At 51.0% G+C, this 24,727-nt stretch overlaps 10 protein-coding genes across 10 annotated transcripts; 4 read left to right on the top strand and 6 right to left on the bottom strand.

Annotated features, from left to right (window-relative positions):
• Positions 1-311: 311 nt before the first annotated feature.
• ASPSYDRAFT_73761 (uncharacterized protein) lies at positions 312-1,998 on the top strand. The gene is made up of 2 exons (XM_040850727.1): positions 312-1,170; positions 1,228-1,998. Exons 1-2 carry the CDS (start codon positions 362-364, stop codon positions 1,751-1,753), a joined length of 1,335 nt encoding a protein of 444 aa, XP_040696328.1. The 5' UTR covers positions 312-361; the 3' UTR covers positions 1,754-1,998.
• ASPSYDRAFT_73762 (CocE/NonD family hydrolase) lies at positions 1,993-4,423 on the bottom strand. Its single transcript, XM_040850728.1, has 6 exons — positions 3,940-4,423; positions 3,777-3,881; positions 3,648-3,721; positions 3,422-3,594; positions 2,840-3,354; positions 1,993-2,778 (listed from the first exon to the last, which is right to left on the bottom strand). Exons 1-6 carry the CDS (start codon positions 4,321-4,323, stop codon positions 2,242-2,244), a joined length of 1,788 nt encoding a protein of 595 aa, XP_040696329.1. The 5' UTR covers positions 4,324-4,423; the 3' UTR covers positions 1,993-2,241.
• A 329-nt stretch (positions 4,424-4,752) lies between these two features.
• ASPSYDRAFT_164689 (EthD domain-containing protein) lies at positions 4,753-5,659 on the bottom strand (the record flags this gene model as incomplete). The annotated part of the gene is made up of 3 exons (XM_040843279.1): positions 4,753-4,797; positions 4,854-5,484; positions 5,532-5,659. The coding sequence occupies 3 exons, from the start codon at positions 5,657-5,659 to the stop codon at positions 4,753-4,755; spliced, it is 804 nt and encodes a 267-aa protein (XP_040696330.1).
• Positions 5,660-6,176: 517 nt separating this feature from the next.
• Positions 6,177-7,358, top strand: ASPSYDRAFT_83074 (zinc-binding alcohol dehydrogenase family protein; the record flags this gene model as incomplete). Its single annotated transcript, XM_040851190.1, has 1 exon — positions 6,177-7,358. The coding sequence occupies one exon, from the start codon at positions 6,177-6,179 to the stop codon at positions 7,242-7,244; it is 1,068 nt and encodes a 355-aa protein (XP_040696331.1). The 3' UTR covers positions 7,245-7,358.
• Positions 7,359-7,361: 3 nt separating this feature from the next.
• On the bottom strand, positions 7,362-9,367 carry ASPSYDRAFT_83075 (cytochrome P450; the record flags this gene model as incomplete). The annotated part of the gene is made up of 7 exons (XM_040851191.1): positions 7,362-7,635; positions 7,683-7,801; positions 7,983-8,042; positions 8,100-8,390; positions 8,427-8,658; positions 8,745-9,057; positions 9,178-9,367. The coding sequence occupies 7 exons, from the start codon at positions 9,365-9,367 to the stop codon at positions 7,476-7,478; spliced, it is 1,365 nt and encodes a 454-aa protein (XP_040696332.1). The 3' UTR covers positions 7,362-7,475.
• A 346-nt stretch (positions 9,368-9,713) lies between these two features.
• Positions 9,714-12,931, top strand: ASPSYDRAFT_73765 (uncharacterized protein). Its single transcript, XM_040850730.1, has 5 exons — positions 9,714-10,079; positions 10,160-11,147; positions 11,210-11,477; positions 11,530-11,670; positions 11,730-12,931. The coding sequence occupies exons 1-5, from the start codon at positions 9,904-9,906 to the stop codon at positions 12,635-12,637; spliced, it is 2,481 nt and encodes an 826-aa protein (XP_040696333.1). The 5' UTR covers positions 9,714-9,903; the 3' UTR covers positions 12,638-12,931.
• Positions 12,932-14,762: 1,831 nt separating this feature from the next.
• ASPSYDRAFT_1169613 (uncharacterized protein) lies at positions 14,763-16,419 on the bottom strand (the record flags this gene model as incomplete). The annotated part of the gene is made up of 3 exons (XM_040840222.1): positions 14,763-15,964; positions 16,017-16,320; positions 16,369-16,419. The coding sequence occupies 3 exons, from the start codon at positions 16,417-16,419 to the stop codon at positions 14,868-14,870; spliced, it is 1,452 nt and encodes a 483-aa protein (XP_040696334.1). The 3' UTR covers positions 14,763-14,867.
• A 324-nt stretch (positions 16,420-16,743) lies between these two features.
• On the bottom strand, positions 16,744-18,495 carry ASPSYDRAFT_164683 (flavin-containing monooxygenase; the record flags this gene model as incomplete). Its single annotated transcript, XM_040843277.1, has 3 exons — positions 16,744-17,081; positions 17,134-17,264; positions 17,321-18,495. 3 exons carry the CDS (start codon positions 18,493-18,495, stop codon positions 16,744-16,746), a joined length of 1,644 nt encoding a protein of 547 aa, XP_040696335.1.
• A 1,399-nt stretch (positions 18,496-19,894) lies between these two features.
• On the bottom strand, positions 19,895-20,945 carry ASPSYDRAFT_62835 (uncharacterized protein; the record flags this gene model as incomplete). The annotated part of the gene is made up of 6 exons (XM_040850178.1): positions 19,895-19,911; positions 20,173-20,256; positions 20,312-20,439; positions 20,510-20,636; positions 20,695-20,723; positions 20,779-20,945. 6 exons carry the CDS (start codon positions 20,943-20,945, stop codon positions 19,895-19,897), a joined length of 552 nt encoding a protein of 183 aa, XP_040696336.1.
• Positions 20,946-22,456: 1,511 nt separating this feature from the next.
• ASPSYDRAFT_95622 (ankyrin repeat domain-containing protein) lies at positions 22,457-24,451 on the top strand (the record flags this gene model as incomplete). Its single annotated transcript, XM_040853141.1, has 2 exons — positions 22,457-24,035; positions 24,225-24,451. The coding sequence occupies 2 exons, from the start codon at positions 22,457-22,459 to the stop codon at positions 24,449-24,451; spliced, it is 1,806 nt and encodes a 601-aa protein (XP_040696337.1).
• Positions 24,452-24,727: the final 276 nt, after the last annotated feature.

Genomic DNA, 24,727 nt, shown 5'->3' on the forward strand with positions numbered 1-24,727 from the left:
ACGGAATAATCGAGAGCGAGTATGCAGCAGCGATTCTCATGGTCCTCCAGGATCGCATCTTGTTGTTCCCCTGGTTCAAGACAGCGCGGGGCAGAGAGGGAGGAAAGCGGGAGGCTGGGGGAGGGCTGACAGGCGGTACTGCACGTCTAAAAATGGTGAGAAGCCATCATTCCGCGACACCGAGGCCCGTCAGGCAGTGAAATGGCCCATGATTGGTTGACTGCGAAAGTGACAGGGGGCACAGTCACGCAGGATGTCTATTGGTCTGTGCTCTTGAGGCTGCACGAGCGAAGCTGGGAGGACAGAAACAGTGCGCCGCCCCAGGAGAACCCCCTGCAATGTCTTCAGCGAAGCGTGCAGAATGAGGTCCATCTCTATTCCACTGGTCACGCCCAAACGGGGTTTGAGGTGGCTGGAAGCCCACTGGCATGAACAGCGGTCTCGTCTGGGCAGCGCCGATGGGCAGCATCCCAGGTCGCCCCAGGAACTCCAAGAATTGCTCGAAGCTATTCTGGGAGTCCATATCCTGCCAGAATGTATGCCAGCAGCCTCAATACAGGTGTCCTGGCTCGCGAGTTGCTTCGGCCAGTTGCCCAATGCCATCTCTGCTGCCCTGCCAGCGGCGAGTGACAATGGGCTTCATGCCGTATTGTTTGACGCTATGAAGGCAATTTCACACAACATCCAGTCGGGCAAAAACACTACTTTCATGGACCTTGTGAAGAGCCTGGTGACTGATGGTTTAATTGTGCCGTCGTTGGGCAACACTGGCGATGACGCCGCCGATGGCGAGGAGAGAGTCACCGATGCCAGCCTCAGCCTCGTGTCGTCCCTCCTGGGCTGTATGACCATGCTTTATCCAGTTCCACTCAGTGAAATGCCTCTTATGGAGGCAGAAAGGCCAATTGCAGACTTCCTGCGCCGGCTTGATGCCCTGATGCCCAGCTTGCCGTCCGACAGCTCGAGACTGGTAGAGCTGCAGGTGTCCAACCTGAACGCCCAAACGCTGATAGATATCGGAGACATCACACTCGGCTGGACCACTCAGATAAGCGACCATCTGAAATTCGATCATTCCACACAGGTCCTGAGCGTCTTTTGCCTTCCCTCCTTCTGCCAGCTGCACATGTCTGCCCAGCCGGTTTCTGAGGGTGCCACCTTGATGGACAGGTATTCATTCATTTCCTTTTACTCCCTTCACGGCGGCTCCAGACTGATGCAGCCCAGGGTACTTGATGGATACTACTGGAATGGCCCATACTCCGCAGCCTCTCCCGCCTTCAACATGGCGTCCTTCTCCCGCCAGCTGTGCATGACCTACCGTCTGCTTTTCGCTAACTCCAAACGAGCCCGCGCCATCTACGAGAAGTCCGAGCGCCAGCGTGCCCGCGAGGCACTCTTTCCCTCCTCCCTGGCGCTCTCGGACTCAGGGCCTGACCCCGTCTCTGACGCACACCTCGATAATCTCTGCCGTTCCCCTTCCCCACTCGATGCACTGTACCCGGCTCGCCAAACATACGATGCATTCCACGATATGCCGTACTTCGCCGACCGCTTGCAAGATCTGCAGCAGTATATACTCTGCCAGAACCCGAGCAGGGCGAAGATGCTTTGGAAGGACCGCCGCGATGCGCTGCGCTGGTACACGTTCTGGGCGGTTATCGCTATCGGTGGCGTCACGATCGTTCTTGGCGTAGTCCAGACAATTCTAGCTGGGTTCCAGGTGGGGTATGCCCGTAATTCGCCGTCGTAGGGCTGGCTGGAAGTTTTGCGCTTGTCTTCTTCGTGTAGTGGTGGTTGAGGTGGTGGTGGATTGCCCCATGTGCTCTGTCGCGTCAGTCTGGAATATATATTCACCACAATTGGCAATACCCTTTTATCATAGTGATACAAGATATGCAATGGAAACGGCCAGTAGTATTATTTTTTCTGCACCGCGAACAACGGTTTAGTAATAGACAATTTTTTACTATGTAAGATATCATGATTAGTCTCGGCGAATTGAATGGATCAAGAACGGGGGGCTTGGGGCTAGCGGGCCAGATCTACAATAGTCCGCTGCCTACACCACGTAGATATCTTCACCCCTACCCTAGAACTACACATTAGACAACCAACCAACAAGACTTCTACAAATGTCCTATCTACACCTTAAGTACCTGGCAGTGACTATAAGCCGTAGTTGATAACGTCCTACGGAGGCAACACTAACAGCTAAAGTCTATAACAGAAAGACATCGCTTAGTCCGTAATTACTGGAATCAGGAGGTAGCTGCCATGTTCCCCACCAGTATGCACTGTGTGTGCGCCTCGGTTCTCGTCGATAGGAGATACCGGCCGTAGAGCTTCAGTCTCGGGGTACGCCATATCGTGGCCGGAGACTCTGAGCACTATACCTTCCCCTGCTTCAAAGACCATTCCAACCGGCCATATGGGGATAAGCAGAGGAATAATATGACCTGGTGGAACGGGCTGGCGGGTCTTGTGGTCATACTGTGGGACTTCATCGTCAGATTGGCGCGACTGCAAGCTGACATGATGAGATGCGCGAAGCATTCCCTGTTGCCCGAGATGTTTGGCGACATTGACATTTGGCACCTCTGGGCAAGGTTTTGGCATCGGTGTCCAATTTAATGATTCCAGGAGGTCTCCGGAGGATGAGACCTTGCGGATCTGCACCACCACATCAAAATCATCTGTGGCGTCGCAAGAGATGTATACCTTCACGAATGGTCGACCGCAGATTTCAGTATACCTATCAAAGTGCAGGGCAAAGTCCTGGAAACCCAGATGTGATTAGCAGTTATCTAGGGGAGGATCTTCCAGTATTTATACATACCGAGGAATCAGTCAGAGAATGGCCTTCGTGAGCTACCGAGGAAGGAGTGTCCGGTTTCGTCGTAACAAGTGACTGGCTGGCCGCGTCCAAGTAATAGCGCCTCGTGTGTTGACGAGCGGGTGGCCACTGTAGCTCAGGACGCTCTACGACAGTTCTGGCATAGCTGCCGTCGTATCCAAGGAGACTGAGTCGGACTCGAGGTGTATCATTCTCCCATCCATTCTGTATGCCCTTCGCGTAGAAGTCGAAGAAACGTTGTAGGTCGTCCGTTGCATTTGGTTGGTAAAGGTCATGCCACTCCTGTGACGCATGTACACGAATCCACTTCCGGGGCGTTTCTGCCACTTCAAACGCATGGAAGGAGCCTTCACAATGTAGACCAGTGGAGTATGATGCCGTAAGGTACATCGGAACGTCACGGATGTTCTCCGGTTTGATCTTTTTTTCTTCCCAGTATTCATCAAACAGAGGCCGTGATTTGACCATAACACCCAGATTTTCGGCTTTTCCTCGGCCTTAAAAACCGTCAATAGTGTCAATATATCAGTCATATACTGGATCGGGATGTGGGAAACGCCATACCTGCAAGTCCCTTGATGATCAAGTCGGCAAAAGCCGGCTTGGGAATGCCTCCTCGGCAGGTCTGCTGTCCATAAGGGTCAGTGAGTCCCTCCCAAGGGGCAATTGCTTTGAGATTCGGGTGGTTGAAGCGGGAGGCAAAANTGAGCTGTGAGATAGCAAGCCAAGAGTTTCCCCTGCTGAATGTTAGCCCAATGGATCTACTGAAAACGCCTGAGAGCTCACGTACATCATGACAACTGAGCCATTGCACCATGGCTGTTGAGCAACCCAGGTGATAGAGTCGTAAATGTCTGTCGCCTCCTGTTTCTTGGTCAGCAAATATCACAACAGCGTTAACAGTTTTCAAGCAACTCACTTGTTCTCCCCAGAGCATGAGATTACCTTCTGAATCACCGCAGCCTCTGGCGTCCACATCAACGACAGCATATCCCCTAGAGCACCACTCTGCTGGGTTTGGCCCCTTCAGAGAGATTAAGTAGATGTTTATAAGCATTCAAGTCGTACGAATCAAGACGTACCTCAAATGTTTCGTATCCACTAAGATTCTGATATGGTATCCCGATATGCCATGGGCCCATGTTATCATAGTCCAGTGTACTAGTGCCAACCTTTCCATATGGACCCCAGGGGATAATTGCGGGCACTTTCTCCTTGCCGTCTGGGCGGAATATGTCTGCATAGAGCTTGATTCCATCACGCATAGGGATTGCCAGATCCTGTTCCCATATCACGTCCACGGGGAAGGCTTGGTAACCGGGAAGTTTTACATGCCCCCTGGGAAGCTTATGCGTCTTCTCAGGATGGAAACCCGTATATTTGAACCCCAAATGTTGTTCCGGAGGGACCAAGGGTGTATAGGCGGTGTCTGGGAACCGGTGACTGAGCTTTTCTTGAACGGACATACTTGGAAAGATAGAGGAGGTGATGATGGGAGGTTCAGCTTCTAGGACCCGGGATACATCCGGTTAGGGACTATATCGCTGGTCAGTCCTTCCCTGCATTAATATATACGGCGTCTCAAGTGAACAGTCATTTCTGATTTAGTAAGCGGAAGCGGCAACTAGGCTTAAACCGAGCACCCCGCAGAGTACCCACATTATGGGTCCCACCCCACATTCCGGCGGGGTCACAGTCGACTAAGGCCCACTAGGGGAAGACCTAACGGTATTGGTCCTAGTTACCCAAACACAGCATGCCAATATCCATTTACACCGCGGTTACACAGATTAGCTACTAGAACAAGGTGTTAAAAGGAGAATCGTTTTCTAAGGCTTCCGCTTGATACATCTGCTAGGTACTGAACGACGCATATGGACCTAAGACTGGATTGCCTAGTCAAAATTGGAATTCTTGAATGGTTGCCGACTCGCATCGAACTTGTGGTAAGGATTAGCCATAATACTACGGCTGAAATAGGGAGGTCACGGTTTACTTTGATGTTGTTGATCTGGTCCAACACCACGGCTCGCTCTCCAAAGCCAATCCATGTAGACGGCAGATCAAGAGATGTGACCTGCTGCTCGAAGTCGGCCTGGGCCTTACGAACTGCCTTGATCGATCCTTTTCCGCGCAACGTAATGGTGAACACGAATTGGTAGCGCACTGGAGGCTCCCCTCCAAAATAAGCACCCAGATCGAAACCAGCATCAACAGGGACATTCACCAGCATCGACTGCACCTCCATCGATGCATGACGGGTTAAAGATGATACCAGAGTTGAGATTAATGTTTCCGACGGGATGTACGGGTCGCGAAGCGCAACGAAATACATAGCGACAAAGGTATGTTTGTCCTTCGGGTCCATCCGAGACGCGCTAGAAACAGGTTGGGGCACGGCGTCCTCTCTCACGAACATGGCGCTGAAGTCAGAAAAGTTGACGCCATCGGGGCCGACTTTCTGGGACACCCATTCTGATCGAAATACGCGCTGCAGGTGGTCCGGAGAGTCAAAATAAAGCTCTGTAACGCCATCGCTGAATGCCCAGGGTGGGTGAGCATTCGGGACGTTACGTGATGTGTCTTCATGGTACGCTGCGTCAACGAAATGTGTCTGACAATATTTCCTGCTCCTGTTAGCGGCCGGGAAATGGTGAAAAGGAGACTTGCCTACCCGGGAGTCTCTGCGGCAGTCGGTGCAGTACTGATTGCACCGTGCCTTTGATAGTGATAATCAAAATATTCGTCTTTCGTCAGACCTGCCTTGCGACGCAGTGCGACCAATTGCTTGATAGGGGCCATAGTCTTGTACTACACTCCGTGGAGTACTTGACTTGACTTGGTTCTGCAGGATACCTGGAGATCAGAAATTCAAGGCAGCTATTTATGGGCCACGAAAGGAGGGAGTAACATTATTTGGCCATTGTCCACTCTCCATGGTGGTCTGGCTGGGTGGCAAGATATTTTGCAGCCGATGCAAGGAAGAAGCCCCTCCCCCGCTGGCGTCGGGATGGACATCGCCCTAAACTCTCCCAGTGGGGTCTATCCACTCTTAGATACAGTCATAGACTCATATGTCACCTATAGTTTTCTTCTAACTTCATCAGGCTCTGAAATACGGACACCCCGCCGGCCCCGTCGGTCAGTCGGAGATAACCTCAGCTCTGCCGCCGCATACGACCCACAGGTTAGGGCCACTGACGTAGATTGCCGCTTCAAGTCGGCAGATTTTAGACTCCCTTATGCGATATTAAGTCGTTCATCTGCTCGCCCTCCAGATCCAGAGGATTGAGCACTCTGCATCCTACCGACGTCCACAATGACCTCCACCGCGAAGGCGGCGCTGTATTGCGACGAGAATCTCTCATTTACTGTTCGTCGATCGAACCAAAACTATACTGCGGAAGATGGAGAACTCAGGATCGAAACGATCTATTCTGGAGTCAACCCAGCAGATGTGAAGCATGCCACTCTACTTGGAATCTATCCGGCCGTTCTTGGGTACGATTTCTGCGGTAGGGTCCTTGACGTCCCGACGGGCTCCAAATTCCAGCCCGGAGACATTGTCGCAGGGTATACACCCACTGGTGTGGGCCGAGCAGCTAAATACGGAACGCATCAGCCGGAACTGGTGTGTCCTGAGGAGATGTTATTTCGGGTGCCTCCAAATCTTCCTCCACATCATGTCGCCTGCTTAAGCGTTGTTACAATGACGGCTTGTGATGCACTTTACAATATCTTCAAATTTCCTCTCCCGGCAGGCAACCTGAAAGCCGACAAATCCAGTTCGTTTCTTATCTGGGGCGCATCCAGCAGTGTCGGGCTTAGTGCTGTCCAACTTGCCGCGGCGAGTGGGATATACCCTATCCTTGTGACGGCATCGCCGAAGAATCATCCACTCCTATTACATCTGGGTGCTACACGCTGCTTTGACTACAAGAGCCCCGACGTTGCCATGAATATCCAGTCAGCTTTGGAACACGAGGGATGGAGCCCTATCTTGCATGGATTTGATACGGTTGGGAGCGAAGCAGGCTTAGGCTCAGCACAGTCAATGGCGGCATGTGTTTCCAAGGACGCCACACTTGTATCTGTGGTTGTGCAACAGGACCCTCGATTTAGAATGCCATTTGCGACTCCAAACAGAACCGTGGAGATCCAGCTTAGCGGGGCTCCTCACTCGATCACGATTCCCGCGCGAAAGGCAGATTACGACCGCGCGTGGGAGGCGTTTCAGTGGGCAGTTGCGCACTATGGTTCACACTTCGAATTCCCTTCGGTGGAGGTATTCAGTGGAAGTGGGGAAGAGGCGATGGGCCAAGTACGAGCTTTGGCTGATCAAGGCCGTGGCTTGGGGAAGTTGGTGCTCCAGCATCCGTTGCTCTAAATTAAGGGGATAAGCAACGGGTCGCATAATATATAGAAATAAACTTGTGAGCTGTTAGATGTTGACGCTGGATAGCAACTTTGAATTAGACCAAGTCTCAGAGAGCAGGTAGATAATCTCTTAAATAATAGCCGCTGGATTTTACTCTATATGCGATTTCGCACCCATTGCGCCTCTGCTAATGCTAGAATACGAAAGAAAAAAAGAATAAAGCTGTATTTCGCTTCCATGTTACTTCTCTGCGAGACTAGAGAACTGTAGAGGCAAACCAGGCTTCGAGTATTTCATAGCGAAATCCTTTCTCTCAGGCGGACAAAAGTCTGAGGGGAGGCGGATATCGAAGTTTCTGAACAGATGCACCATAACAATCGTAACTTCAGCATAAGCGACACTACGAAAGTTAGTAAGATGATTCGAAAGGTAGAGCAAAGAACAAACTTTTGACCAATACACATGCGAGCGCCTTTGGAGAATGTACAGAGATACTGCTCCAAATGTTTTGCTTCCGGCTGCAGCCAACGGTCAGGGTTGAAGACGCGTGCGTCAGCCCCCCCCCCCTGGCCCCCAAATCTCCTCACTGGTATGCATTGTGTAGGCTGACTTGGAAAGAATAGTCTTGAAAAGAAGTCTTGAAAAGATCACCAGTACGTGCGCATCCTATTTAGTGCGGGTGTACTTACGCCGGGGGATCACTTGGTTGTCGACCACCAACGGCTAAGCAAGGTCATACGGAACGACCCTTGGAAGGCGTCCAGGTACGGGCATGCCAATTCTGAGAGATCCCTTGACGCAGGCAGACTGGCTGGTCATTAGCCAGCGGTGCCACCATTTGACGTTGAGAATATCCTCAGTTACCAAGAAAGCTACGTTTTCCAAGTCCAAAAGCTGAGTGCCCGAGTGGCTATAAGAGCCCATATCTGCCTCGCGCATAGCATTCACCAACTTCGAATGAATCCCTGAAATTGATAGTATATTCAGCAGCCCAGCAGTGAGCGTTGATGCCATCGTGTCCGCCCCCGCAATCAGGATATCAAGTGCCTCGGTGACCTCCAAATCATGCGGCAGGGAGGATAGATTGTCAAATACAACGGGATGCGAAGTTGTGCTTCCATTGTTTGCATAGTGTTGAAGACAGCATCTCCACGGCTGAACGGATGACAGTATATGAAAGTCGGCGCCAACCTTCAGCATTTTGACCACATTCGCGATCTGGGGATCTATGAGAGTTACTGCACTCATAGGTAGGACACCCAAGGCTTTCCGAGCGATAGGCCACTCCTGCATTTTCCATAAGCTTCGCGCAACAGCGTCGAATGAAGTAAGAAACCACGATTCGAACGTAGTTTGGCTCTCCTCAAGCATATTTGCCGACCTGGCAAAGGCGAACCCCATGATTATCTCTGTAGTAGGGCATCTGCTCGATTTATTAGCTAGATAACATCTCTATCCGCCAGACGCTCCTGGTAAATGTTGGATCAGGGTGACCCCGATGGTACTTACCTGAAAGCATCATATATATTGATGCTGTGGGTATCTTGCAAATGACGAATCCCTTTCATCAAAACTTCGGTCTTCTCGTGAATGATGGGCTCAAGCTTGAGGACCCCGGCACGGGGGAATAGGGGATTGAGCAGCCGTCGGCGCTCTTTATGCTTTCCCGCATCAACCTCGGTGAAGACAGTATGGGGTATTTTGAAACCTTCATAGAAAGGTACATCTTTCGGGAACGGCTTGCTCTGGCTGTAGATGACCTTGTATTGAGAGACATCGCTGATATGCAGCTCGTTGGGACCAACCCGCAGCGCTCGCGGTTCTGTTTAGCATTGAGTGGATCCAGGGTAGTTTATGACTTTGGGTGGTGTGACTGGTAGATCCCGGAGAAACTGACGATATCCTTAGTGGAGATTTTCGAGTTCTTCTTCGGGAAATCCACGCTTTGAGACTCTGTAGATCCAATGACGAGACATAGCCGCTGCTGAAGGGCCTCGGAACCGAGACAGCGAATGCCAAGCATGATAGTAGATGCTCCGGATTAGAACAACAAGGATGACGGTGGCAACGGTGCCTGTAAGAGCGATCCCGGGCCCTAGGATTTGGAGGCTCCCTATCCTCCAGTCTTCCATGTTGTCGTAGAGGCTAGCCATAACGATTAGCCCTCTTACAATAGAAACTGCGTGACAGTCAAGGGCTGGCAGGGAGTTACATCGCCTTGAACTCCGGCATTTACAACCGCTTCGGCCCAAACTTTCCACTTGGATCCATTAAAAGTGCGATTTGGCTGCTGTTGAAAGAACCCCGTCGGCCCGACGGGGACATCCCCACATTGACCAACATAAGACCAGCTTCCGCTTACTCATTAGTTAACTATCACTAGCTGAACTTAAGTGGTCAACTATCGAATGATTGCCACTCTCCGATACTCGTTCGGTGGGGCCAGAAATCTTTGACTCGGCGGGCAACGTACAGACGGAAGAGAGGGGCAACAACACACTCGACCAGCACTTGGCGGGCATCCACTGCATCTCGGTCCTCTGTACGCAAAGAAGAAAGGTTGAATATCAGACAGGAGGGATAAGTGCAACGTCTTCTAATCCATGTCTTGGTTTTAAGCCCACATCGAACTCGCCGATGATCGTGCGTGATCCGACGTCCTCGACCAATGCCTCCAACATCGGGAACAAGGCTTCCGATGGAAACTGAGGCGTCAAAACCGTGGGCGTGTGAGTATTGTTCAGAGGAGTTCAGTCGGAAGGAGCATCTCCGGCGACATGAATCCAGACATCTGGGGTTGAGACCTTTTCAATGCGAACTATGTTCCCGTACGTTTTCTAGGAGGTGCGCACCCTGGATGAGGGCATCCCCCAGATGCCGTCATCTCAAATAGCAAGGTGACTTCTGTAACACTGTGGCCACAGGGACACTCTGATACGGCACCGATTAATTCACGAGCCAGACAACGCTGGTGATTGTCGCCAGTGGGTCTGCGGTCGGCCCAGATCCCAGGCAGCATGTCGCAACTGCGCCCAGGCCAAGCAACGCTGTAATGGAGCCTGGCCATGTCTTCGATGTGCCCGAAAGAACCTCCTCTGCCAGCCGGTCGCCCAGGGTGCGACGAGACCGCAAACTGCGGCTCCAGTGTCTACATCTATGTCTGCTTCGTTGAGCGGCCACGGCCATGACACGCTTGGGCAGCAACAGTTGGAGATGCCTACCACTGCATTCAGCATGCAAGCAGCCAGCGAAGCAGATATATGGCCACTGGATGTTCCGGAATGTGGCCCCGAACAGAATCTAGGCAGCCAAGACACCCAAAATACGCTGTTCACTCATGTTGGCCAGTTTGCAACTGACATCGTTGCTTGTCCACGTCAGGAAGATAGCGATGAGCAATCAGGCATGTCGCAGAGCACTGGAACTACCATTGACCAGCCATTCGCCGTGCCGACCAGTATGGGCTCTTCCCCAACCACCTGTGACTTTGCCGCGCAGGAGCAAAGGTCGGTCTCGAAGAAGTGCTGCTGCGTTCGGTTCCCGGAGGGGGGTCCAGAGGATGACGAAGTTATTGCAGCTGAAGATTTTGGCCATGTGGCAAACATTCCCGAGACAAAATACAGACAGATTTTGGAATTTTGGAGGACCCAGCAATGTGCTCGATGCAAAGCCTCTTGCGCAGAGACTTCCTTCGTCAGTCTTCCTCTTCTGAACACCACGATACAGCTGTACTATGAGTATTATGACCCTTGGATGCCATTTCTGCATCCGTCTGCATTTGACGATGGTAGAATATCTTGCGTCCTTGTTCTGGCCGTTGCATCTGTCGGCTGTCAGTATTCTGACGTGAAAAATTCCGAAGCCTACGTTCTTGGTCTGCAGGACCTTCTGCAGGGGGCGTTGAATACCATCGTGTGATATGACCCGCTCCTTCCCATCATTGATCCGGAGCCTTAATTCTAATATATAACTAGGCGGGAGAAAACTCGTCTCTCGATAAAATAGCCCTCGTTCAATGTCTCATCCTGCGGGACGTGGGTCTTTTACTCAGTGGGCACCAGGACGACATCCGTACCTCACAGTATCAGAAAAATACGCTAGCAACGCTTTCTCAGTCGATGGCCTTAAGTGGCGATATACTGGAGGACAATTCGCCAAGCAACTGTTCCTCTGAGCTCTACATTGCATGGCACCGATGGGTCTTATCTGAGACCAGAAGGCGAGTAGTATATTGTACCTGGGGTGAGTCTAGCCGGATTAAGCTTACAGGCACAACAANTTATTTTACCACCAGTCATAGAATGCTTCCATTTAGTTTTGAGGGATGTGCCGCCATGCCTCAATCTGGACCATTTCCGAATACCCCTCCCTAGCAATGACGAATTATGGAGGTCTAGTCCGCAAGAATGGCATCGAACATTCTTTAGGAGCACAGGTATGTGCACCCGTAAATCCCTTGATACAAACACTAGTGGTAACTGTTCTTTGCTACAGATACTTCAGAGCCATGGAGTTTAAGAACGGTGATGGTCAACCCTCTGTGCCTTGACCAACTATTTGATAATACGTCCCAGTTGAGAGACCTTGTTATATTCCTCACATTCTATGTTGAGGAACGGCGTGTTTTAGGCTCTTCTCAACCGTGGTTTGCTCCTGAACGTATTCTCGATGTTCGTGGTCGAGCATTCTTTGAATGGCCCGATGATCTGGTCTCGCTGAGAACCTCTACAGATAGGCACTGTGATCCCATAATAGATCGATTCAAGGGGCTTGTTACTGTGGATCAGAGCGCGCCAAACCAGATTATGAAGCTTGTCTATCATACTATCAACATCATTCGACGCACACCACTGCGCTGCTTATACGCTTTGACTGGGTGGCAGGCCAATTTCGAGCAGATGGGTATCGCAGCAGCCAGTCTCTCGCGATGGATGCAACAGAACCCGACTTTCGCAAGAGAGAGCCTTCTTCATGCGGCCGCACTGTACAACGATCTATACGACGCAGGTAGCGGAGCTGGGATCCATCATCTGGCGTTTCTCATTGCGACCCTTTATATCTGGGCTTATGTTAGCCTGAATGGAGAGGGGTCTGGGCAACTGGATATAAGTAATAGGCCCTGCCATCCTCTTCGCCTAGATAAACCTCTCTCAGCGTACGAGTGGAGGTCTTGGGTACTGGGCATATCAGACGCACCCATCTACGTTAAAGGCGTAGGCATGTTGGTCAACCAGGAGAGTGCATTACGTGTTCTGAAGGGGTTCCGAAAGTCCTTGTCTAGGTACAGATCTTGGCCATCTCTTCGCTACGGTCTATTGTATGCCGTCACAGAGATTATAGAGGGTCGATTCGCGTCGTACGCACCCAGAATGATGCACGGTAGACGGAGCCTGCCTCTTTAAGGAATATGCAGGATGTCTATTTGCAGGTAGCTTGAAACGCACCTCTGGCCATGCCACGAGTACTTTCGCATGTATAGGCCGTGGTCCGTTGTACGTGCAACAAACTTCTCTGCTCTCTAATTCTCCGCTCACGCCCGTCTGCTCGTCTAGCCTGGGCCTGGGTATTCTAGTCTTTACTAGTGCCATCGCTGAGTGCTGCCTTATTGTAGTTAGGGATAATATAGCTTAGCCACTTGTGATTCCACTTACTATACAACCAATTATACATCTAAACTAACGGGCCTTAGTTATTCGAAGATGCGGATACAGTCTTACTGCTTTGAATAATTCTATAGAATCAAATACGCGGACTGTAGTTACTGTTCTTCACTGATTCAGCGATGACTCGTCCATAAAGTTATGCATTATGCATCGGCCTGTTCCAGTCAGATTCATCCATGTCAGTCTTCCCCCTCGATGCCCCGACCTTATATAATTCTGCGTAAGCCGTGAGTATTCACCAAGTACTATTAACTTTGTTGTCAGTATCGTCCATACTCGCAATGACTGTCAAGCTCCCTGTTCGAATTGCCAACTGCTCCGGAGCCATCAGTAAGTCCAGGCCGTAACGCCACCGTCAGTGGGAGGTCCAGAGCCGTCAAGGACGGGACCGCGTTCATACTCCCTGACAGTGTCAATGGTGGGATATTACGAATATCAAAAGGTCTCACCATGGACATGGTAGAAGCGACCGTCCTTGGTCTTGTAAATGTTTGTCGCCGCCCCCCGATACACGCGGCTTTCTTCCCGGTTCATTGGGAAGACAGACAAGGCGCGCTGCATCCAGGATAGATTTGGTTTTTCAGGTTTCCCACACGAAGCAAGACATGAAGAACAGAGCGGCATGGTCTCTGGGAAGGATAGTTAAGACGTTACACAGGAGGTGGTCGAGTAGGGACGTCCGTATTAACGTTGACCTGCACAGGTTCGTGTTCCATATTTGGCCTTCAGAAGTGCATTTAGCCACAGAGACTCCAGACTTTTGAGCGCGGAAATGCTTTCGGCGAATCTCCAGTTAAAAGGTACGCTGGGCTTGTCATTGCCAGAGAATTTCATGTACTTTGCAAGGGCAGCAGCGTCGGTAGGAATGTTATGGCACAGGAGAGGATTATGCAGTATGCCCTCAAGCAGGAGTGATTCGGCCGCCTTTGGAACAGAACAACTTTCGACGGTCATTGTTTCTTGCGCTCAAATTCAAGAATACCCCGCGGACAGATCAGCCGACGCATTAGTATGTTCAGCGGTCGACACTACGATCTATATTTTGGTAAGTGGAGCCTGGAGCAGTCAGGCACATCCTCGTCAGACAGTACTGGACACGACGCGGAAGAGCCGAAAGTATCTCATTACCTGCAATAACATCGGAGAGTTTTAGAATAATCCATTTCCACTTTCAACTTCAACCCAGGAATACTTCTGGTTAGTGGGTGGGGAGCCGAACTTGGGGAAACACACTTAAGCTACACGATATATATCCACCACCTTGGATGCAGTATACTTCATCCACCTTGCTATGAACAGGAATTGCGCACAAAGCCTGCAGCATACACTTAACTCTTGTGACCTCAATGCAGAGGGCCAAATACCAGATTAAGCAGAGCTGGCTGTAGCTGAACTACGGCGTACTGTATGGAGGGATCATAACTATACGCACAACTTATGCACACCGGTTAACTCTGCCTAACTCTGCACAAGTCCCGATAGAATCCTACGGCCTGCACCAGTTCGATCGCCGTAAGCTACCTGCACTGATGGCTGATGAATATTCATTTCTGGACCTAACCAACGGTGAGCGTCAGCGCAACCCGAGTGACACGGCCGCTGATGAGTTGAAATGCAGTGATAAGCCATTATCTTGTTGTGAGCATTACTCGGTTCCCGTGTATCCTGAGCCATCTGGCGACTCCGTAAGCCTGAGGTTGTGCAGCGAGACGTGCAACGCGTGTCACAGCCATGGCCTCGTCTCACCGGGCATATACTAACGTAGTCTGTGTATATGTACGCCGATTGAGGCTGGCACGCGGCTAGTCCACACGAATCAAGATATGATGGGAATGGTATTATAACACCTAACATTATGTACACCCTGAGTCCCTACATCATGCCTTGGACCCTAACTGCATGGTTCCGGTATAGCCTAGTAGGTCATACTAGAAATGTTAGCAGAGTTCCTTCGGGGTGCTGCTTGCACTCACTTAACAAGCACGGTCTTGGGCTCCGTGAAGCTACGCAAGGCATAGTGGCTCATCTCGCGGCCTATTCCCGATTGCTTGCTACCACCAAAAGGAGCTTGTACGTTGATGTAACTGACGCAGTTGATGCCCACTACGCCGCTATCCAGGGCTGCCGAGAGACGCATAGCACGGTTTATATCCTGGGTGAAGACACCTGCCATCAAACCAAATTCCGAGTCGTTGGCCATGCGTAGGAAGTCTGCTTCATCCGTGAACGTCTTGATGCATACCACGGGTCCGAATATCTCTTCCTTATAGACTTGAGCGTTGTCCTTCGGGTCCAAAAACACCGTGGGCTCCCAGTAGCACCCTTTATCTCCATGTTGCCTACCACCAACAAGAACTTTGGTTTTGCCGGCGTCCTGCTCGAAGAAAGAGGAAACTCGACTCAGCTGGCCCTTATCTGCGAGCGGGCCGAGTTGCGTCTCTGGGTGACTGGGTTCGCCCATCTGGCTTATCCTTTCCGACATGGCCTTGGTGAAGGCCTCGATGAACTTGTCGGCGATGCTTTCCTGCACGTAAAGGCGACTCGCAGCATAGCAAGCCTGTCCGGAATTGTGCGTGATAGCAAAGGTCGACCACCAAATCGCGTTATCAAAGTTACAATCTTCAAAGATAGCTGAGGGCGACTTCCCGCCCAGTTCCAGTGTCACCCGCTTGAGATTACTGCTGGCAGCTGCCTGCTGGATGCGTCTACCTGTGGCGATAGAACCGGTGAAACTGACCTTTCGCACTTTCATATGACTCGCGAGGAAGGCGCCCGTAGGACCCGCGCCGGGAAGGGTCTGGATGACTCCTGGGGGCACAATGCCCGCCGCGGTTGCAAGTTCAGCCAGACGTATGGCCCCAAAAGGTGTCTTCTCGCTGGGCTTTATGATCATGACATTCCCGGTGGCCAGAGCAGGTCCGAGCTTGAGGCACAGTATGACAATAGGCCCGTTCCATGGGTTGATGCTGACGGTAACACCGAGAGGCTCATGGCGCACGATCTTTAGGAAACCATCATCGGCTGGGAATGATTCACCGGCATACTTGTCGGTCCAGCCGGCGTAATCTGGAGCATAATCAGTCTTGTGAGATATGATTGAGTTGTTCCCGTCACTCACATTTTAGGATCCCAGCTCCCATTTCAATCTCCTTGGTGGCAGCTGAAATTGGCTTACCGCTGGGCGTCGCATCCAGCCAGGCCAATTCCTCTTTGTGCGTGAGAAGTAAGGCAGCTAAATCTAGCAGGGTCTCGCCGCGCTGGGCAGCTGTGTATGTGCTCCAGGGCCCATTGAAGGCAGCCGTCGCAGCATCCACCGCGGCGTCGACGTCTTCCGCAGCGGCATACTGAACGTGATCGCAAAAGAGACTGTCATCCACGGGATTGTATATTGAGTGCCGCTCTGGAGAACGGCTATCCACGAGCTGGCCAGGTCAGTAGATGCTCGTAGTCGGATACAACACCCTGCCCACCTTGTCATGGATGAACAGCTGTGTTGGGATTGGGTACTTCGCGGTAGCCATATCTGCGATTATGCGTGAAAATAATGTGAAAATCCTCTCTAGGCGAGAATGACGGAGACTGCCTAGGCTTTATGCTGAGTCTTTGTGGCGCAGTCAGCCTTGTACGAGCGTGAGCGTATGCGTATAGCTGGACCCACGTCAGCCCCAGTCCCATCAACAAGAACGGGTTCAGAGAATGCACTTCTTAGCTCGATTTGGACAGGCCAGAACTGCTTTAGTATGTTGGTAATGGGACTAAGTGTGCTCATTACTTTTTGATGCAAAGACTCCGATGAACATTAAATTTATAAGTTGAGTTGGTAAGAAGAGTAATAACTTCGATACTCAGAGTTTGACAGGCGTTTCGACAGCCCCCTGGACATGAAACCCCTTCCATGCTTGCAAAGCATCTCGACACTCTGCTTCATAGCGGTGAATGCCACCAATATACGACAAGAACTGCTTCTTCGCCCCAGGGATGTTGGTCACCGTCCACCAGGAATCGGTCTCCGCAAGAAGGGTCGCGCTGCTGGCATCTACGATCTTTTGGCGCCATTGCTCCTCTGCTTCAGCTGTCGGCTCAATTGTGGCCAGGCCTTCCTTCTCCATCTTGTCGATCGCGTCTACTATGAAATCAATCTGACACTCCAGGATTGTCGGCCCGTTGGAGAGTGCAGTTGGTGCTGTTATTTAGTTATTCACGGGCTATCTTTGCTATACTGGCAGGAGAAATACCTTGTGGGCTATAGCTCAGGAAGCAGTTGGGGAAGCCATTGACGAGCATCCCCAGATATGTGCGGATGCCCTGTGCCCAGATGTCCTTGATATCTACGCCATCTTTGCTCTTTATGTTCATGGTTGCCACCCTGTCGGTGAGTATCAGAAATTATCCCCGCGGCCATATAGTGAAGATTGAACTTACGACCCGGTGAAGCTTTCAAAGCCAGTTGCGAAGATCACACAGTCAAACTCGCGAAGGCGACCGTCCGCGGTTCGTATGCCAGTCTCCGTGAACGTCTGGAAGGGCGTCTGCAACAGTGGCACGATCTCGACGTGATCCTGGTCCAGGCAGTCGTAGAAGTCTCTTTCCAACGGCGACCGTCGAGTTAAAATTGGGAAAGGAGGCTCGAGAGGCGCCATCAGGTCTCGCTTGACAGGGTTGCTGAGCCGCGCGCGCGTCTTCTTCGCCCAAAAGTCATAAGCAATGCGATTTGCCTGTCGGTCGATGTAGATTTCAGGGAAATTGCCGCCGGCGAAGTGGAATGCGCCAGACTTCCATAGGGACTCGTAATATTCATCTCGCTCTGCGTCGGAGAACTCGAAGATGCCCTTGGTAGGGGGCGGCGTTGGCAGCCCCGAGGAAGATTTCCTGCCAGCGTCGAACAGAATCTTCAAGTAGGGTCTCAACGAGTCTTGCTCTGCTTCGCACATCTCTCGATTTCCCAAGGGTAAACAGATACTGGGTCGTCGCATAAACATTGCCAGGTGGCTCGCCTTTTTGGCGACTTCCTGGACGACTTGCACCGCAGTTGCACCAGCTCCGATTACAGCAACCTTTTTACCAGTCACATCGACATTATCGGGCCAGGCAGTAGAGTGGTATGCCTCTCCCTTGTATGTTTCCAAACCCGGAAACTCGGGCAAGTACTGTCGATGGAGTAGACCGGTAAACAGACAGAGATACTTGGCCACGCCTACATGCCCTGCCTCCGTCGTGACTGTCCACCGACACGTAGTTGCATCCCAGGTTGCCGAGTTGACTCGTGCATTGAATTGGATATCTTTTTTCAGGTTGAGAACCCGGTCCGCATGCGCAAAGTAGGCTCTGATTTCTTCGCTGTTGGGGAAGCGCTCGGTGAAGTAGAAGTCCTTCCACACTTCTGGAAGACTGAGTTGGTAATATGGCCATTCGGAGTCGACGCGCGCACCGGGATAGCGGTTCCAGTACCATACTCCTCCCAGATCACCGCCGGCTTCGAAGACCTGGACTTTGAGGCCGAGCTGGCGGAGTTTGTGGAGGTCGTATATTCCACTGAACCCGGCGCCCACAATCAGCGCGTCGCAGTGGAAAGTCTTCTGGGGGTCGTTGGAGCCCATTTCGATCTATCGATGGTCGTAAATGTACCAACAGGATGGAAGTAACGGCTGCATGAGAGGGGTTCCAGGGTTATAGACATTTTCATAACCTCGGTCTATTCATTGCTAGATTAGCCGGCCAGCGAATAAACCATTCAACAGCCTCCTACGAGTCTAGCCATGCTGAAGCTAACTGGGTCAGCCAAGTCCTGACTCGCATTCCCGTGTCCATTCACTCAATTTCCCCGCATCTTGACACGGATCAGACGCACTAATGATTCATTTGGTATTGAAATCCCTTGTGCTTTGACAATAAGTAGGTATAGGTCAATTCTGTGCTTTGTTCGAAGCGCTTCATGGGCAGGGATATTCACACCGACAACCAATTTTTGCATCTGCCCTGGGTCCATCTGCAGGCGTCGTCTCTTTGTCATATTCCAACTGCAACAACACCTTAGTGGCTGTTCCACTGATTACACTGCGTACTGTTGCCTGCTGCGTATCCGGGTCGAGTACTCGCTGCAGCCATTCGACTGTGATCTCGTCGACTGTTGCTGGCAGACGCCCAGTGATGTTCAGACCCTGCGTCGGAGATCGCTTCTAATAGCGGAGATGTTGATTGGTATCCATGAACATCCTAATAGAAAATTATCCTATTGAGTGTTTCTGATTCTGAACCGCTTTTGACTTTCTAGTGAGTCGTGGATTGCACCAAGTACCATGCTTATTTGTATGATATTGGTTTTGCAGGATGTCCATGCTCTCCTCCGATGTGACTCTACGTCGGGCTCATTCACAGTCGCTGGAAAGTACGGGATACTTAAAGCCGGAGTCTCTCAGCGGACTTACCTGAACCAAGTTAAGCTAGAGTCCTAACCCAGCGAAAGGGAGGTAAAATTAGAACCCGTGGGAGTAGCTGCTACTGGCCTCGGTGTTTTTCTTTGGGAATCTCGCGTCCTGGGTCGGTCGCGACCGTGATGCTTCTATGGGATAGTGTCCACGGGATGCTGGCAAGGGACCTACCTGAGAAGGACAGTTTTGAGCGGGAACAGATTTCATGACAGCGGACGGCGTTAATCAACAGACAAATGGGACTGAAGAGAACATAAAAATCAGAAGAGAGTATGAAGGGGCGGCGCCAGGAAGCTCCAGAATCCAGATGCTGACAAGGGTGGACTCCCGGAAACATCAAGAGCATGGAATGTGGAGGAAACAAAGGATACCCGATACAACGACCAACAGACGACAACTACAGTGGGGTGACAAAAGTATTCGCCATGCCAAGAATGCTACAGTAAACACTGAACTAAGATAGATTCTGCCTTCCTAATATAGCTAGTTTATAAAGCTATTCAATACTCAGTAACTTATATACTATCTGCCTGCCTGGGGGATTGCTTGCACGCAATAAGGCATTATTTTATATAGATTTTACTTCTTTTCTGTCTGCGACTTGGTGGTGTATTCTTTATTTAGTGTTATCTGTAAACCCCTGAAACCTTCGGGCGGAGTTACCGAGAAATCAATATGTTTTTAAAAATAAGGCAAATACAAGTTTGTTGGATTTGTCGCGACACTTGGACATATGAGGCTATTTCAGTATTTCAAATTGCAGCAATGTGATTCTGTCAAATAGCTAAGATAAAAGCATTCTTGACCTAAATTTCAAACACAGGATTCCCGTCTAGGCTGTTGGGCCAACCCAAAAACGTGTATCGTCTGTCTGGTATTTGACATCACTCTCAATCTGGCCTTTGATCCACTCCACAGTCGCCTTGTAGTCTATGGTTATGTCAGCATGTACAGTTGCAGCATTTATAAAGGAAGAACACCGTACTCTGAATATCCTGAGTGTTTGTATTCTCGATGCCATCAGCACCGTTACGCTGTGCAGCAGCCCAGGTGTCAAATCCGAGGGAATCCTGCGAATCATGGAGGGCTTTGATGTCCTTTGCCAGATTCTCACTGCGCAGTTAGTATCCGACGTAAGCGCTGAGCCGGGATACTTGCGAAGGGGACAAATTAGGGAGCGCACTTCAAGGCAGCCCCATTCTGATAGTCTGAGGCGCTTTGGCCGGCGAATTCCTGGGAAGCATTCCTCAAGGTATACCAATTTTGCTTGAAAATGCCAAAAGCTGCCGCGTCTTCAGTTTTGCCGTCCCCTGGTTGACAGTCAGCTGGGAAGCTATGCACAGCATGGGACAATAGAATTTCCTATACCCAAAGGGTAATCTGCATTCAAGTCCTCTCTATCGCAAGTTAGAGTCCTGTTCTCTTATATTTCAGTTTGAGAAGCGTCCTCACGTTTCAACCATCGCTATGGCCATGTCCTGCGTCGTACCGCCGGTATCAAGGAGTGCTTGTTTGTTGGTGCCAAGACCCGGAACATCATAATGGCCCTTGGACGGGGCAATCTGGCAACTACTGAGCTGCGTAAGGCACAGTCCGATAACAGTCGTAGTCAGCTTCATGATTGGGCCGAGGCATGTAGNCTTTGGGTGCTTGCTGGGAAGTTCTGCTTGAATGTGGATTATTGGGCAACCGGCGGGTGAAATGGCCTTTTTTATAGACAGACAGATGCTATGTGCCGAGATGCGAGGACTACAGAATTGTATTCAGATCTTGAACTGTTTCGGAACAGTAGATCACTGCCGATCATCTTGACTACTCCGTGGCATTTATGGGAAAGATCCTCTAAATGTTGCGTGTTATCATCAATGAAATTGCACTTTGGCCGGCGGGGTCTATCCTGACCATCCTTGACTGGGAATTCTGACCTAAACATATGGCACCATGCCCGGCAGTAATGGTTTCTTAACCGTCGAACCCTGGTCTATGGTTTCATGCATGTGTAGATCCTGATCCTACCCTTGATAGCTGTGCAAAAGTGTGTAACCCCGTGGAACAGTGCACTATTGTTGCTGGAAGTATTGTTTATTTTCTTGTTTATAACACAACAGGCCACCTATATCCACCTTGGTTTCACCCATGGTTTTCCCGAATATGTTCATCGAAGATATTCTAAAAGGGTCTTTGGGCAGTAGCGCTTGACACTATCCACTTTTAAACTGAGCGATTTTATATCAGATGATCAGAAGCCGGCAGGATACGCTATACTGCTCATTCTCTGCAGAGGGCTTGCTGGGATTCAAGCCCAATTCTACTCTGCCAGCCTTGGATCGGACGTCTCCAGTATGCGCTCCATCGGCGAACTGAGACTCGCCAACTCCGCCTGGGAAGTCTGGGGGAGGAACGCCCTTCAGAAAGGCATCCCGCTGCTGCGCCACGTATTATTATGTGATGTCAGATTCGTCGTGTGGTGTTGGGGGCGCCATCTGCGGAATCGTGGATAGAGTACCAACTGCAGTGGGACTGTTTTTTCTGTCGAGCTACCAGCTTTGTTTCTTGTAACCTGACTTTTAGTATAATTTCCGAGCGAGCCGTGTTTTGGATCAAGGACAGAAGAGTTGACTGCACACTCAAAGGTGTATTCTCAATCTCGCAACGGCAGCACGTCCCTGTCGCATGTAGCGCGAGTACCCATGCAGGCCCAAGCGACAAGGTTGACACGGCCCTAAAGATGTCTGTCAGGCCACTGCCTCCGATGGTCTGAAAGGGGCAACCCCGGATTTTCTACCGTCAGATAAAGTGCGGGCCAATGTGTCAGGAAGCTAATAATTGGACTATGTAACAAGCGAAGTCAAGGATCTCATGATCCTAACAGCCACAACACGCCGATCATGCCCACGGGTGGTTTGCCGTGGTTCGGAGTCCCGATGATATTGACCGAAGACTGCCTATTTCGGGTAACCGAGGCGGAAACCCGTCAGGACGCTGAAACGGTGGAGACACGTGCCTGGCATTAATGTATCAAGGGCGATTGACCATCAAATATGAGTAAAGAGTTCCTCATAGTTATCAGCACGCGTCTTCGTGCCTCTTCCAACCACGCTCCAGAGCAAAGAAGCCGAGGGCTGCAAGGATGATTAGGGATCCAATACTCCTGCAGAAGTTTCTAGGCCCGGATGTAGATGTAAACGCACGAAGTGGGTGGCAGGGACCCAGCCCGTTGGTTGAGGCCGTGTTGTCAGGAAAAATTGAGATCGTAAACCTCCTGCTTTCTAGGGGCGCCGATGTTAACGCATTCCATGATATTGATTTTGAAGGGGACGTGGCATTCACTACGGTACTTGGAGTTGCAGTGCGACCAGAGAAGCTGGAAATCATGGAATCTCTGCTACACGCTTGTCCGGACGTCAACCCTGCGATAGATGACGGTCTGCCCTATGTTTCACCGCTTGCCATAGCCGCGTCCAGGGGGGAAGTTAATACTCTGACCTTTCTTCTCCAAGCGGAAGTTGATGTTTCTATTGCCGATGCCTGCGGGGAGCGGACCCTGTTAGAACTTGCCAGTCGAGATACCAAGAATGTCAGTGTATTCGAACTCTTGGTGGGCTACGGCGCAATGATAGACAGGCCAGTGTCTGAGACAGAACATGCTACGTCGGCTCTTCTTTCTGCTGTGAAAGCCGGTGCTACAGAGTTTGTGAGTTTGTTCATTAGTATGGGAGCGCGCCTCAACGATGTGTACAGAAACCCCCCTGGAACAGCACTTGGGGCGGCCATTGAGAAGGGAGACATCTCTCTTATACAAATGTTGCAGGTTGCGGGAGCTGTTGCAATTAGTCCAAAGCTTGGTTCTATCGGAAATGTAGAAACTGCAGAGTACCTAGACGAGATCGGGCTGCTCCAAGGTATTCTGGATATATCTGGGGCCCAGATCCTGAAAGCTGCACTGTCGGCAGAAGACGACAATCTGGCACAGAGACTGCTCTATCGCATTGTTGACTTTGACATCCTTGGTGCAGAGGTCACAGACTGTCATGCCTGTATATTGCGGAAGACGCCGCTGCAGGCCGCAATTAGCACGAAGCGTCTTCCCGTTGCATACGCGATCATCGAGCGGGGGACAACAGTTGTCGATTGTGACCTTGCAGCCGCGGTGCGATATAGTGGTTTCTACAACGATACTGACTTGTTGAGGCGCCTACTCAGGGGGTTCCGGGGGATGGCTCCAACTGCAACGGCTGAAGCAATCCTATCAGATAGGCCGGACCTACTGCAGCTCCTCCTCGCCACGGGTCTGGATCCAACGGGGAAGCCACGGCAATTTTCTAATGAATGGGAGTTGTCTGAAGATGACGGCATCCACCTTGACCCCCCGGAGTCGGTTCTTGAGATATTATCCCAGAAAAACAACCGGGCAATGCTGGAAACTATTCTGCACAGCTGCCCCTGGAGCCCGGCTCTCGTGGGACGTGCTTTGACTTTGTCAATCATCCTTGGCCACATCGAATTGTCGATGTACTTATTAAGCTGGGGTGTCGATACGAACCAGGAGATCACGATTCACCATCGGGACACGGAGGACGAGAACGAAATGCCCATACCAGGGTATAAGGTGGTAGTTACGCCCTTGCAAGTTGCAGCGAGGGGCCAGCATGTTGATCTTGTTGAGCAAATGCTGCGCACGTATCCTGAGATCGACGTCAACTACTTAGGTACAGGATCACGCCAACGCACAGCCCTACAACATGCTGTCGAGCTCGGGAACATGGAGCTCGTCAACCTGTATCGTGGCCACGGAGCCAATATAAATTCCAATGCCGCACGAGACGGAGGGGCAACTGCACTCCAAATCGCATCAATCTGCGGATACCTGGGCATCGCGCGATGACTGATCGAGCTAGGCGCCGATATCAATGCTGCTCCGGCAAGGGTCAATGGGCGAACGGCCCTAGAGGGGGCAGCAGAACACGGCCGGATTGATATGATCCAGATGCTCCTTCTAGGCGGTGCCTCAGTCACGGGTGATGATGGGCAGCGCCAATACCGCCGGGCGATTGAGTTTGCAGAGAGGAATGGACATAACGCAGCTGCGCGACTGTTGATCTCTTTTGAGCCTCGACAGGAGTAAATAGGCCCTGGTCTCAGTCATATGCCTTTATAGGACACATGTGCCAAGACAATAGTATTCCTATAAACTATAACTGGACCTGTTTTGAGCATACAGCAGTCCTTTTTGTCTATTGGGAGAAGATGGCAGCTGAGCAGCCTCCAGCGAAGGTAGAGCTGCCGTAGCGACTCATGCCGGGGGCTCCATGTCCGTCGAACGGTGGATATTTGCCCAAGGGGAATTAAGTAGTGGGGAACATTTTGGTTCTGGCTTATTAAAACCGATTCTATCACGTAC

This window comes from Aspergillus sydowii (assembly GCF_001890705.1).
Source record: "Aspergillus sydowii CBS 593.65 unplaced genomic scaffold ASPSYscaffold_20, whole genome shotgun sequence".
NCBI lineage: Eukaryota > Fungi > Ascomycota > Eurotiomycetes > Eurotiales > Aspergillaceae > Aspergillus > Aspergillus sydowii.